At 33.1% G+C, this 15415-nt stretch overlaps 1 protein-coding gene across 7 annotated transcripts in view; it reads right to left on the bottom strand.

Annotated features, from left to right (window-relative positions):
- Window positions 1–7628: 7628 nt before the first annotated feature.
- The window catches only part of heph (polypyrimidine tract-binding protein 1 heph), a 539711-nt gene continuing 531924 nt past the window's right edge, over window positions 7629–15415 (bottom strand). For all 7 annotated transcript variants that reach the window (XM_072536694.1, XM_072536696.1, XM_072536698.1 and 4 more), the window contains one exon: window positions 7629–12400. In XM_072536694.1, the coding sequence (XP_072392795.1) occupies window positions 12268–12400 (133 nt within the window). In that variant the 3' untranslated portion in view covers window positions 7629–12267. The remainder of the gene's footprint in view (window positions 12401–15415) is intronic.

Below are 15415 nucleotides of genomic sequence, written 5' to 3'. Positions count from 1 at the left end.
GTATTTTTGGTACTTTTATATTTCACCAAGAAAGGAAACTATATGATCAATAGCTTTATTAGTTAGAGGCATTTATTGTATAGTAAGCTCGTTTTGTTATTTTCTCAAAGAAAGAAGGAAAAGTGCCTACAAATGTCAAATTAAGAAACTGTTTTATCTCTTAGTGTGTACATTTTAAAAATATGTATTAATATTCCATTATTTCTGCAATTCTCTCTTGTCAAAGTCCGTTTTACAGCTTACAATTATACCTGCAAGACGCAAGAAAGTTACCTAAAGGCATGCGCAGTATGTCGTCAGCTGATTATTTCCTGCAACTTCTTGCAATGGACCGTGGAAGTGATGACGTAGATTTTATTGACATCTGTCAGTTTCACTTTCCAAACAAACCTTGTTTAGTGTGGATAATTTGTATTTTTCGTTATTTTTTCATTTTTTTTACAGAATCTTTCCGCTTTTAGCAATATCTAAGTATTCTAATAGTTACTACAACAATTTTACAAGGTTGTGTAAATAATAAAGCATGTTGTTTTATAAAAATAGCAATAAAATGCATGTATCAATAAAGTAAGGTTAGAATGTCTTTAATTTAAACTTTTAAACTATATTTCATAGAAATAGAACACTGAATTATGATGGTATTATCGTAAAAAACACTATACTTAAAAGAAAAAGTAGCAGAGGAAGCAAAATGTTAACTTTATAGAAATTAAAAAGTCTTGAGATTGGACATTTCAAATTTTGTTTGGAAAGTAATTGACAGTTGTGACGTCACACTTCCACTGTCCATTGCGCGATAGTCGGTTTGGTGCCATTTTTTGCAAGTTTTCATGCAAGTGAAGGGGAATTTGTAGAAAGTTTGATTTTTCCACAATGTCAATGGTCTTATCCACCATCTCCGTTCTCGGCGTTCTAAATTAGTAACTAAATGGCTAACTGCAGAAATAATAATACTTAAGGTTGCTGCTACTGAATTTTTCCATTTATATTTGGTTATTTTTAATAATCTTGGCATTTTGAAATTTACTTAATACATAGTATTAAATAAACAGCAATAAGTAGTTAAAAGAAAACAAAAGTTTATAAGTTGGGTTTAAGGTTAACAATTTCAACGTTAATTGCGTTGCAAGCCGAGTTGCAAGTTGTAAAATCGCACATAAAGACTTTGCAGTAAAGTTAGTCATGCTAGAAATTGCAGCAGGTTTTCTTGCGAGCTGTAAAGCGGTCTTTAGACTTCCGAAGAGCACCAATGAGTCATGTCATTCATGCTTTCTAATTTTTTAATATCCCAATCTTTTTACTCCTACAAATATATTTGTTTTTTTATTATGGGATAAAATTATTTTGCTAAATAAGTTAAATTACAATAAAGTTTTACCTTAACCGTATATCTGATATTTGGTTTAAACATCTTTGGTAGCGTTTTCGATGTAATTGATTTTGGTTGTGAATACATAACCTAAAAAGGAACTTCTTTACAGTTCTGGAGATTCTCATTTTGGCCCTGATAAATTTTGTTGTTCTTTTGTCTGTACGTATAAGAGTTTGTATTATAAAGGGTGTTTTTTAGAGGTATAGAAATGTAAGTTGGTAAAACTTTTTTAACTGTCGGCCATTCTGACAGCTGTCAAGTAATTTATGTTGTTTGGTTTGGCATTTCTGCACGAATAGACTTGACGCCCGAACAACGCTTTCAAATTGTACAATTTATTTGGAAAATTGTGGTTTTGTTTGAAATACGTATGGTGCACTACGTCCATTTTATGGTCAACATAATAGTCCATCAGAGCAAGTAGTTTGATTAACCATGGACCGTTTTTGCACCACGTTTACTCTAAATGATAATATGGATCCATAGATACGTCGTAGAGTGCGTACCGAAGAATTTGTTGCTGGTGTAGAGCGTAGCATACAGGAAGAACCGAATCAGTCTATCTGCCATCGCGCACAGCGGTTGGATACGTGTTCATCGACTTTATGGAAGATTTTGCGGAAATATCTTGCTTTGCGTGCTTACAAAATTCAACTGGTGTAAGAATTGAGGATACATCATCACCTAAAAATGCATAGATTCGGTGAGTGGGTCCAAAAAGAGATTGCTGTTGATTTCGACTTTCATAAGCGAATATTGTTTAGCGATGAAGCTTACTTTTGGTTGAATGGCTACATCAACAAACAAAACTGCCCTATTTTGAGTTATGATAATCCTCAAATGTATGTTAAGAAACCATTACATCCAGAAAAACTGACTCTTTGGTGGAATCATTGGACCATACTTCTTCAAAAACGATGTTGGCCGTTAATGGTGACAGCTATACAGGCATGATGTACAGGAGCTGTCGTTTCAATAAGACGACGCAACATGTTACACAGCTCGTGCCACAATGGATTTATTGAAGGAAACGTTTGATAAGCGCATAATTTTACGTTTCAGACCGTGAATTGGCCTCCAAGATCGTGCGATTTAACACTGCTAGACTGTTTTATGTGGGGATATGTGAAGGTGCTAGTCTACGCCGATAAGCATGAAACGATTGACCACTTGGAGGATAACATTCACAGCGTTATTGCCGATATACGGCGACAAATATTGGAAAAATTGATCGAAAATTGGACCTCCAGATTAGACTAAATCAGAGCAGGCCATGGTGGTCACATGTCAGAAATCATATTTAAATTATAATGCCAAAAGATTATCTGTCGAATAAAGTCAATTTATAAAAATCATTTTTGTTTTATTCCATTTCAAAATTCTATACCTCTAAAAAAAACACCCTTTAGTTTGCTACAGTTTATTTTTAATGTCTGGCTCTTTTTTGTCTTAGGGACTCTCACAATATTTAATTTTAAGTTTTGCTATTTGACGTACTTGTCTTAGAATCTGCTTTGGATGAATCTGATAATCTAAGAAATCTATACCACAATTCGCATGTTGGGAAAAATAATTCCAGAAATGTTCTCCTCTGTGTTTGGGATAAATATCCTCATATTATTTATATCATTGGTAAATATCGTAGAGGCAGCAGATATGTAAGGTGCGTATCTGCAACATTTCCTTTACATACGATAAGTAGAGATGATATTACTACTTTCTTTATACATAGGACGATATTGATAATGTAAAAATTAAACGAGAGACATCTCTCACTGTATTATTTATCAATTGGCCGACTTCATTCGAGAATTAAAATTCAAATCCGCAGATCCAATTTGAATTCTATATCGGTTCGAATCATGAACCTACTAAATACTGACCTCGAAGTGAGTTAGTTGAATCATCGAGCCGACATAAATGATTTAAAACGACCTTATCATGGCCCGAAGATATTCCACAATAATATACGAGGTTCAATAAGTTTTTAAAAAATAAATATCTATATAAATTATTACTGACGGTGGTTTGTGATTGACTAATTTCGATAAAAATACCGTCTTTGTACTTCAAAATGACATATGTGGACACTTTTCCTAAATTTTATGCGTACTAAGATTCTAAATACATTTTCCTCTGGCCTATCAATTATTTAACCACTTTTAACGTACCACATCATATGCAATTCATATTTTTAGTCAATGATCAGTTGCAGAAAAATATTTACTTTGACTAACATTACTAGAAAACCCGAATGAAGCCGAAGAGTACAAGGTGTGGATAGATATAGATATATGTAATAATGATAAAATGTTTTTTTTGTTAATGCAACATTTGAAATAGATATATTATCTTCAATGATTTGTTTTAAGTTGATCCCACAGTCAGGCACAGAAGCCGATAGCGTTATTTTTTTCAAAAATTTCAACGCATGTGCCAGTTCGCACTCACGAATACTAATCATAAAAAAATATTGGAACTACCTTGAATTAAAAATAATAAATCGGTTAATATTTCTCAGATAATGTTAATATCAGTTTTAAATATGTACAATTTGCTGTCATAACGGTATAAACTATTTTGACAATTTATATCTGCTAAAAGCGTGTGTCTTAAATAATTTTCGTTTTTCTTTTAACTTTCTATTCGTGTCTTCTAGATGCGCAGTACGCCGCCAACTATAAAGCGAATTACACAAACTTGTTTCTGCAATTTTAGTTATTTAACCTAATTCAAAGACACATAGTGGTTTCTGACAGTCTAAATAGATGGCGCCTACCTGTCAATCCCGAAGTAAGAAATATGGATAAGAGAACTACTGTCTTTCTGTGATCGACCTACCACTACATGATGAAACAGGTCAACAGTGTCTGACCACAAATTTTAAGTCGAATAGAAAAGGCATTGATGCCTCTTTGCTTATTTTTGCTAATCAGAGATCCTCAGAGAACTTATTTTATGTTCTGGTTCAAAATTTCATTAGACGTATATGATTACCTGATTTTGTATTATTGAAAAAACCGAGTACGAGATTAATACAAATCACCTCAATCGCCATCAAAGTGTGACATCATGAAACGTTACGTTGGAGACAAACCAAAACGATGTTCTAATACGCATCAGCGAGGTTTTCGGTAATATTTCCACTCTGTTCAGTTTAACCCTACAAGACGTCTTTAAACAACTCTAATGGAACGACAAAGGAATTATCATCGATGGCTACTATCTAAATTATCTCAGATTCGCTAAGAAGACTATTTTAATAGTCGTAACACTACTCAATTATCAAATGTTTAATAGTTAAACAAAAAGCTGCTAGCATAAGGTTGAAAATGAACTACAGCAAAACAAAAACTACGAGAGAAGAAGCTACAAGTAGAAGACTTTATGATTAACCAAAAGACAACGTCAATGGCTTATATATGTCCAGGAATTGATGAATGGCAGTACACACCAAATTTCTCCAGACTGACGATCCCACTACACATAGCGTTAGAGTAAAATCTCTGTGCTAAAAGTGACAGAAAAAACTGGGGCATTTGTAAATAGAAATAGTAAATGGTTACTGCCTACTCAGCTAAAGACACTGCTACTGAATATTAACAAACATGTCGATTCGAAGACAGAGCCTTACAACGTGTTGGACTGGGACGATCTTCTCCCAAATCAAAACCGCAGCCCACAGTCGTTAATATCTAAAGCTAGGCTATCTGTCGTTTAATTATGTACGGATCGTATACAGCGTGACGAGCTGGATGTGTAATCGAAGGTAAAGATTCCCGTTTCCAGTTTATAACACTAACAGTATGTTGAGCTAAGTGTTGTATGCCTGTCCAGAACACCACAAAGCATATAAAGATAGTGGTAAAGCTGTTGATTAATTAAATTCCGTCTTTACCACCGGTTTGTAAACATGTATTGTAAATAAAATATTGGTTTTTGTATACTCCAGGATATAAATACTATTTTACTGGCAAGTGCTGAGTTTCATATTGAGACCTTCTTGGACAGGACATAAAAGACCGATCCACCAAGATCTAAAAGAAGCCGATACAAAACCCTTGTGAAGATAATATACTCTTATCTTCTACAATATGCCTATGTATTCAACAGAACTAGTATTAAAATTCGAGCAGAAATCCATTAGTGGTCATTCTTAGTGTGTTGAACGGAGAATAAAACTACCTTCCTACCGGTAAAAGTAGAGCTGAACGTGTTCCAAAACCCGTCGATTTGGTGAGTTGAACGAAGTCGATAAGTCCCCATCCTTATTATTCACGTATCAAATATCGTCACGTCGAATATGTAATACATCTAGAACATATATAAATTTAAATAACGAAGTAATTTTCCTATTTGATCTATTTAAGATCAAACTAAATGTTTTAAGAAAAACAAATTCTGTCCCCCGTCTGTTATCACTCTATTTCTAGACACATGCCATGATCTCATCTGCAAGTACGTAACAGAATAATCATCTAAGATTACCATGTAATGTATGCTGATGCTGATTTGTTATTTATTAATGTTGTCAAATCTTTCAGTACATATATTATCTGATCACTGTTTTATTGCTCGTTATCCTTCTGAATATTTTCGGAAGCGGGCCATAGGAAATTCTGAATTGTTGAATTCCTGCTTCCCTAAATATTTTACATCAAAAGTCATAAGAAAGTATTTGTAGAGGACTGAAATCTGTATTAAAAACAAATGTTAAAATTGTTTTACGAATTTAACTTACTCCAAAATATAACCCGACCCCTAAAAGTCGGACCACATGTAATGCAAGATTGTGTATGACGTGTTGCGTTTGATCATATCGATGTAAGATGTTTGACAATTTTTGAATTGTCAATATATAAATGATTAAATTATAAACGATATATTTTACTAAATACTACTGAACAATAAATTTTACTTTGTAAAATTATTATTAGTACATTTTTTAATCAACTTTGTTTTTTTAAACAATACATCACAAAATAAAAATTTTGGTAATTCAAATACATAATTTATTGTCAAATATCAGAAACATCAATATGACCAAACGCAACACGTCATACACATTATTTGAGTACGTGTAGCCTGACTTTTAGGGATGGCCTGAAAAATGTATATTTTTGCAAAATTTTGTAATACGTTTAATTCGTAGAACAATTTTAACATTTATTTTCGATACATTTCAGTTCTCTACCAATATATTCTTATGACTTTTGGTGTAAAATAATTAGGGAAGCAGTAATTCAACAATTTAGAATTTCCCATTGAGTTTCCTATGATCCGTTTGACGCATCGAGCAAAAAGACAAAAGAGGGAATGTAAAGGTAGTGGGGGCAAAAATATTGTTAGACAGGAAGTGCCATCTTGAGAGGCCAAATTAAACAAGGAAAGAGAGTCTTTCCTTGTTTAAGAAATCAAATTTAGTTGTGTTATGTTATTATGTGTCCCAACTGTCACATGAAATCTTATTTATATTGAAGTTTTTTAACAATTGTTTCACATTTTAGACTGTTATTGTTAATATTTAATTAAAATTTTCTCTTCTAAGACACACTCTGAAAACTATTTTATAGCTAATGTTAATAAGTGTCGGAAAATTTAAATTTGGCGCATTCGCATTTCCGGATATGTCCGCCATCAGAGGCCACTTTTTTGGTCGCATTTTCATAACGATTAGATTCCCTCTTTTGTCTTTTTGCTCGATGGTTTGACGATTCACCACGCTGTATAAAAAAAATTAATGTGGTTTTAACTAGTCGTTCCATCTAAGCAGCCAGTTAGGTTTTAGTTTTCTATTTAATGGTAAATTTTATACCTAAACAGTGCAAAATAACGCTTATAACTAATCTATCGGTACTAACTTAATTTTTTAACATGATTGTCAAAGCTAAGCGTCGCATTTGAGCGTTAAAAAATAGTTTGGAAGAAAGCACCTCTGTTTCAATAATCCTTCCATCTAATTAGTTAGTATCTTACATTTTTAGAATATCAATGTTAAGCATAAAGCACACAATGCTTAGTTCTGTATCTCTTGTTAATAAGAGATTGCAGAATGATAGATGAATAGGAAAATAAGTGTGAATTTATTACTACACATCATCTACGCGTTGTATGTTGTATTGTACAAATATAGCGATATTGAGTGGTTTCTCTTACCACATTTTTCTACATAAAATGATTTATTCTGAGAAATATTACCAGGTAGTTCCAAATAAAACAAGGAAAAAGGCTAACACACTAAATAAATAAACAAAAATAATACAAAGAAACTTTAATGAACATCAAATCAAAATGTAAAAACGAAAAATAAATGCAAGAATACAATTAATTAACTTAGAAACTAAAATTAACGAGAAAAACCTGAGAAGCAGCTTACAAAACAAAACAGTTGCGATATAAAAGAAACTAAAGATTTGAATTAGAAACGAATCTATACTGATACTTTGAGATACCTTGTGCGCGTACATAAAAAATGAGAATTTAAAAAATATATTCTTTAACACATACACATTTATGTAGTTAAGTAGATATTGACTTCGAATTTGGCAAAAATGCTGCGTGTCTTCTCATGAGTACACTATCAACCATTTAGCTCCACAAAAACTAGTTTTAATAGATTTTTTATATTCTAAAACCTTCTTTTAGTTGGAAAGAATATTTCCTAATAACATAACTTACTCTTTTTAATTTCCAAAGAGTACAGTCAACTTGACATATTTCACTGAAACATTAGCTTACTCATAAGAATATTTTAAGGTAACCATCCGTAGTAAAAGAGGGTTTTTATTAGTTTTGAACCAACTAAGTACTTGATTATAATAATCATAAATCAAAGATCCGAAGATATACCCCAAATAATAACAAATGAAGCAGTCATGAAAAGAAAAAACAACAAATCTCTTGGCGACGATAAAATAGTAAGCAAAACAATCGAATTCGGTGGACCCAAAATTATCCAAGCATTAGTGAAGCTTTTTCACGACTGGCTTAATCAAGAAATAACTCCAACTCAACTGAATATCGTATTTCTACTTAAAAAGACCTAAAAAATTTGCCACTAGCTTGCCAAATATACAAACATTCTAAAAAAATATTCAGGAGATTAGAAATAAACATGATTAAACCCTTTTATCAAAATACTACAGCGAGTGCTGAAATACTGGACAGAGAAACATGTAAATACATAACATGAAGAGAAAATATCGCTAAAACTATTTGTCACTGTTGACCTACAAAAGTAAGAAAGTTGTAATGGAATAAATATAAACTATGAAAGGCTCTCCACCTTTGTGGCTGGAATTGAAATCGAATAAAAGTCTTAGAAATATCTTGGAAATGAAATTCCTTTAAGAAAAAATCATCAAACTCTTTAGTTCAGTTTTTAGTTTGGTACGTTCCAAAAGCGGACTTTCCTATTTGCCAAAAAAAGAATATTTTATGGTTGTAAAAAAATATTTTTACGATAAACTTCATGTCATTCACGATAAAAACAAAGAACCATGAAAACAACTTTGGAACAGTTTTCTGAGGCCTCATTCCCCGTTAGCGCTTAGAACGAGTTATACCAATAATTCTTATGAGCTTTTGAGATAAATAATTTCACATTTTGTGTCGACAGTAAAGATATGTCACCGAAAATTACCAACTTAGAGAATTTCACGCCCTGCCTAATTGGATTATCGCAAGGATGAACTACTTGGGGGAACATAAACAATCTCCACAATTTTATTTATGTCTGATGTATCTTTTAGTAGGTACCTTTAGAGAAATAAATAAGACAGCCGTGTTTGAACTTCAGAACTCTCAGTCTGCTAAGAGGTACTTCGTAGATACCTATTTTAAGCCTTAACCCGAAACATTGGTCTAATACGCCAAAGCTATTAGTCGTATTAGACTAATAGCTTTGGCGTATTAGGTATATAACTAGTATTAGGTCATTGTCAACTAAACAAACACCTCCACACACTGGGGCTAGCAGACACCTCTATGCAGGAAGTGTGAACGAGAACACAAAACTGTAGAGCATGTCCTATGTGAATGTCCGGAGTTATCGTTAATACGCGTTCGGCGAGTCCTGGCCCACATAAGCGAGATGTTTTCTGGTGACTTGTCCACCTTCCTGAAAGTGGCAGGATGGACAATGAGCTAAGGACGACAGCTCCCTGGGAGGATGCACAATGGGTCAATTGTGGCCTAAGTGCTGTGGAACTTAACTCGCCCCCCCTACTCTATACAGATCATTCTTAGACAAAGCTCATGTTTCAGTGAAACGTCCCAATTATATGGATATCAAAAATAGTATGTAACATTTTAGGTTATGTTAAAAAGATTTCCTAATAAAGATTAATTAAAAATTACTTTTGTATCACTAAATTTTCTTGCATTCATGTTACCTTTTTTGTTTTTTTTCCTGTTCTTTTGCTTAATTTTTTCAAATACTGAACAGAAAATCGTTTGATACTATTGGTTTGATTTTTAAACTCACTGAAAAACCATCTTTACAAGCACCAAACTGTTGAGGAGTTCTGAAAACATTCTTGATAGGAAATTTATGTTTCTATTACAAAAACTGTTTATTTTAAAAGTTAAAGGGAGCTAAATGATGGCTGCGTACACGTTTTTTGACCGGTATCAATTTTTTCATTACCCATAGAGACGAGAGATTAGTAGAGAAGAGTAGTTCACGCGTTTACATTCAGTATTTGCAAGAAGTATGATTTTTATGATTGTCAAAGTGTAAATAGTATTAGTAATAGAATAAGAAATGTTAGTTACTATATTAAGAGTGTATACACAAACTTCAACTGTCTTTTGTTTTAGAAGTAGTAGATGTAGTACAGTTGATGTTTGAAACACAAGCACGCATTCGCGGTGACATTCGAGACGTTTCGATCGTCTTCAGATTTAAAAAAATCACTTGTCAAAATAACTTTTAAGTGTCACTTGTCACCGGGAATGCGACGTGTCAGTGGACATATGACTGCGTTGACAAATCTCTGGATTTAATTTATCTAAACATTGTCTAGTAAAATTTGAAAACAAAACTTTCATCATTGGAAATTCACAATTTTTTACGTTTCCAGAAATTTGTTACAATTATAATACTTACAATTTAAAGAGATTCAACTAAGAGAACAAGTTACGTATGCAATGTACATGTGTCCACCGAATTACAATGCTTCAAACTTAATTTTTTTTTAACTATGAAACGTTTTCTGGTGATACAATATATTTAGAGAAAGACGTTCATATCTCTAGGGTAGAACTAGACCCTGTGGTATTCCTATACTAATTCACTGGCTAAAACTAACTTTACGTCTAGAAATTCCGCGACATCACTAACAATACTAGCCATATATAATACTATCGGGACGAGCTCTGGATTAAGAACTAACCCCAAAGAGACCTCGCTTACAAAGCACCGACTCGACACAGGTTTTCTCAATATTTTTTCTCCCTATTTGTGTAGAGTTGGGAAAACCTGTGCAGCACGGTGAATAGGACCTACTGTCTGGTACAAATATCAGTACTGAAATCACATTTTAATATTATTTTGAATTATTTAGGGCATTCAAAAATTCCATATCAAAGTTATATATTATATATTAAAAATCACACCCTGGTTGTTCGTTTCTGTTAAACGAATGCCGTCCATATTTCAAAATATATCTTTTCATTTGGACTGGCTTCGTTGATACATAAATCGTATGCACCAACTTTGTTTTCAAATCCTACTTCTTTTTTGTACTATTTTCTAACGAAAACTTTCGTACCTGCATGTAACTGAGACACACTCCTATGTCTTGTATGCGAAGTCGTCCTTTTGCATGTTTTTTTTTCTATACAACATGGATAAACATTTCTATAAACTTACAAAAAATAACATCGCCGCGTATATCCAACCATAACTCTAAATTTTTACTAACAGTATTAAAGCATTTCAATACTGAACACTAAACGCAAGAAAAAGAAAATATAGTAAATATCTATTCGAGTACTGGGATTAAGTAAAGAGAGAATACAAAATAGCAAATAGTATAGTAAAAAATAATACTAACTTAATAACTAACAACTCAAACGTACATTACCACGTTTCTGTGTCATCGTTTAAAAGAAATAGGCCAAACTGTAGACACTTTGAAAATATCCCAAGTTTCGTCAAATATTTTTTGTTTCAAGTAACCAAAATCTTAAAACATTATTATGAACAAGGTTGGGTTACAATTTGGTTAGGTCGACTAAAAATGAACTGGTAATTTTTTTGAGGATTCTTTATAATTTCAGTCTGTTTTATATTTGGCAGTAACTTTGTCCCTGCACTTTTAAAAATTGTTCCCTGCACACCCAATTTCCAAAATCCACTGAAACACTTAGCACCTTCCAATCTCTGCAGCCAAATCTAGTTTTGTAACTTGTTTCATGTACATGAATTTTTATATTTTGCTATTTATACATTTTATTAAGGATTAGATATAACCTTTATGCTCAAAAAATATCAATAATAAACGTAACGAATTCTTAATTTTGCCACACATTTCCATGTGGTCTAAACATTAACAAATTAAGTAATTTTGATGTTTATATCACAATGACATTTTCAAAATATAATCCAATGATATGACAAATGATTTTTTCATTTTTAGCTCAACTTACTAGCAATAAATATTTGACGAAAACTAACACGTGTTACAACAACTTCCAAATTTAAACACAGATTGGCCCAGAAGCGAAATCTTGCCAAAAAATAACAGTCTATATATTATATCAATAAATAAGCGCTGTGTTACAACATTTTCATTTAGCTACCATGTCATTTTGTTACCGTTGCACGGTGCGTGTTCTTTCTTCTTAAAATGGAATGAATACTGTTTTGTTTTGGGATTCACAAACGCCTCTTAAATGTTAGATTTTGAAAACGAGACTCTTAAATGGTTAGAGTCGGACAGCTGATAGTTGTGCATCTTTATGAGGGCTACAACTGCATCGTCCATGCTGGGTAGTTGGATTAGAGCCATCTTTTTGTCTTTTCTGAAAAAGGAAATAAAAATGCTTGTTTTAAATATTGAAGTTGTAGCATTTTAAATTTTTCTTTAAACTACGAAATATTGATATGTTAAAAATTTCTAAAGACGCCCCTGTTTTGTCTGTTTGCAACGACGTTAAAATAATCGATAAAAGGCCTATTTTGTTTATCTCTTATTAAAGAGGTGTCAGCACTTTTTTTATTTACATTTAAAATTCTCCATTTCGTACATGTTATTTCTAACTATAATATTTCAACATCATTTTGTCGTCGAAAAACGTTTGTTTACATTAAGGCCCCAAATATCCCGGTTGAGAAGAGGTTCTTAGAAAAAATATTGCAAGTATTGTGCTTTTCCTCTCTGAGACGCATTAACTCCGGAAGAGACTCAAGGTTAATTTTCGGGTTGATTCGGCAAATGTGGCGAGTGCGGAGTGAAAGGGGAAGATGGCTGACCGCTGACCGGTATTGAATTGAAACGAAGAGGTCAGGTTTGAAGAGTTGCTTGAACGAGACGGATATTTGTTATGAAGTGATCCGGATTAATTCACCAAAAATAGTGGAATTTTCACTCCTTGTAACATGTCAAATTTGAAAGAGTGACCACTGCTTCGTTGTTATGAAGATTAGTATCAATGTTTGAAAAGTGAACAAGATTGGTTCCCGTGTTTTTAAGAAATCCCGTTTTTCCAAGGTCTGCGTAAAATGCCTGTTCACCTCATTTAGTTTGTTCCTGGAGCAGCTTTGTATTTGAATGTGCCAGTTTCCACTTCAAATAGATATAGTTTTTTTTGATCGTGTCCAGATAGATGTTCCATAGATGTTAACAAGTTTTCTTTTAAAGTTAAGTGCTAAACAGTGAAATCAAGGTAACATTTAACATATTAATTTTAAAGTAAAGACAGACATTTTTTTTTGCTAAAGGTAATAATTGCTTTCATTTAAATTTAAGAATTGGCAATAATTAGAATTATTTTGTAAACTAAGTGTGGTTGCTGTCAATCTTTTGTTTATTTTGTCATCAAAATTAAATGCGACATCTGACAGCTAACTCTAATTTGTTTTTGTTGTGACAATTTTTAATTGGCTTGTATAGAAAGATGTTTTATAGAAAAAGTTAAATCTTATATATTTTCATGAACAAGGATATCCTTCAATTTTAATTTAGCCATATTAATAAGATAACCTAGGAACCATTTCGAAGAATTTTGTAGCAATCTCCTTTGTTAACAGGCAACACATGTAAGTTTTTTTTGTAATTTTGTATTATGCAACTTTTAATAATTTTCGTGCAATCTGTATTTTTGTAACTGTTTGTTAGAGACACAAATAAATGTTTAATTTATTGCCCCAACCATTTTCTTTATTTTAATTTAGAAAAATCTCCTAACCTTTTTTGTGTGTTTACTTTTTAGGAAGGAAGAGCTCTTTTCTTCTTTCCTCCAGCAAGTTTAGGATCCTTCAAAGCGGCGCCCTTGTTTCTAAATTGCTAGAAGCCCTTCCTTGTTGTTTATTTGTCCAGTTGCCCAGGAGATTTGTGTAAGTACCCCTTTGTTTCATTTTTTTATAGCTGCCCCAATAGTAACCCTTGTCGTTCACTTATCCACGACCCCAGCTCTCCAACTAACCCCTGAGTGCCCGTTCGCATAGTAGCGTTTATTTTGCTTGCCCCATTTTGCCCCATTCTTTCTGTCCCCTATATTCTTACCCTATGGTAAGCAAAGTACCATCGTTACAAAGTAAGTAAACATTTTATAAATCTGAGGTAGGTGACCGTAGCTCAGCGGCTATGTTACTGCCTTAACAAGCTGCAGGGCTTGGGTTCGATTCCCGGCATTAAAAGCAAGAAAATTTTCAACTTCTAAATTAACTGGGCACGTAATACCGTGTGGACCAAAGCCAGAAGGTTACACGAACTTTACTTTTACGAATCTAATTTCAGCATTTATATTGCAATGACATCGGCACCAAAACAACAAAATGGAAGTCAGAATAGATAAAAAACTTACATAATCTACAGGAATAGGCAACGGAATAGGACAAGGGGATTCATTGAGCCCCATGCTCTTCAATCTGATCACGGATGAAATCATCGAAAACGTTAACAAAGGAAGAGGATACAGAATGGGAAACAAAAGAATTTAATATGACAATCATATATCAGAAAACTAAAACAATAATAGTCAGCAAAGAACCAACCAGATGTAAAATAGAAATTGATGAGATCAGTATTGAACAAGTAATGGAAATAAAATGCCTGCGAATTACACTGTCTAGCTATGGAGACCTGAACAAAGAAGTCAGAGATCAAGTACAAAAAGCAAATAGACTGGCAGGATGCCTTAATAACACTATATGGCGAAACAGACACATTAACACTGAGATGAAGTCAAGAATTTATAAAGCCAGTGTAAGACCAATAATGACATATGCCTCAGAAACAAATACCCGACACAGCCACAATGCAAAGGCTACTGGAAACGGCAGAGATGAGAGTACCTACTGAAAAGAATTACAGGAAATACGATGAGAGATCGAAAGCGAAGTAAGAACGCTTAAAAAAATCTTCAATTTTCATCTGCCGAAGCAAGCCTATCCGTTTACGAGCGGTTAGGTCACGTATTTGTTTAAGGACAGTTATTTAATACTGGTCACTTTCAGCTTGTGTTTCAAACCAATGCAAGGCCATATCTAAGCAAGTAAAAGCTTCTGAAGCACCAATTATGTTTTCATCTTCATTATCTGAACTTGCAGTTGATGAGGTGCTAGATGTGATGTTAGTTTTATTATTCATTTGCTCTATAATTTCACTATCTTGCATAATTTGGCGAGCACTCTAGCACTCTTTTGCGAAGTATAAACGTGTTTAAAACAACGTGGTTTCTTCCTTTTACCAATGACAAGCATGTGCAATCGGTGGCTGCCAGTAGCATTAGCAAAAGCTAAGACAGTGATCCTTGTTTATTTTAGGTCCAGGTGCTGCTAATTCATGCAGTTTCATAGTTTTACGACTTGTGGAT

The sequence above is a fragment of the Diabrotica undecimpunctata genome, chromosome 7, assembly GCF_040954645.1.
Source record: "Diabrotica undecimpunctata isolate CICGRU chromosome 7, icDiaUnde3, whole genome shotgun sequence".
NCBI lineage: Eukaryota > Metazoa > Arthropoda > Insecta > Coleoptera > Chrysomelidae > Diabrotica > Diabrotica undecimpunctata.
The sequence above is the reverse complement of the archived record's forward strand: the minus strand, read 5'-3'. Positions and strand labels throughout refer to the sequence as shown.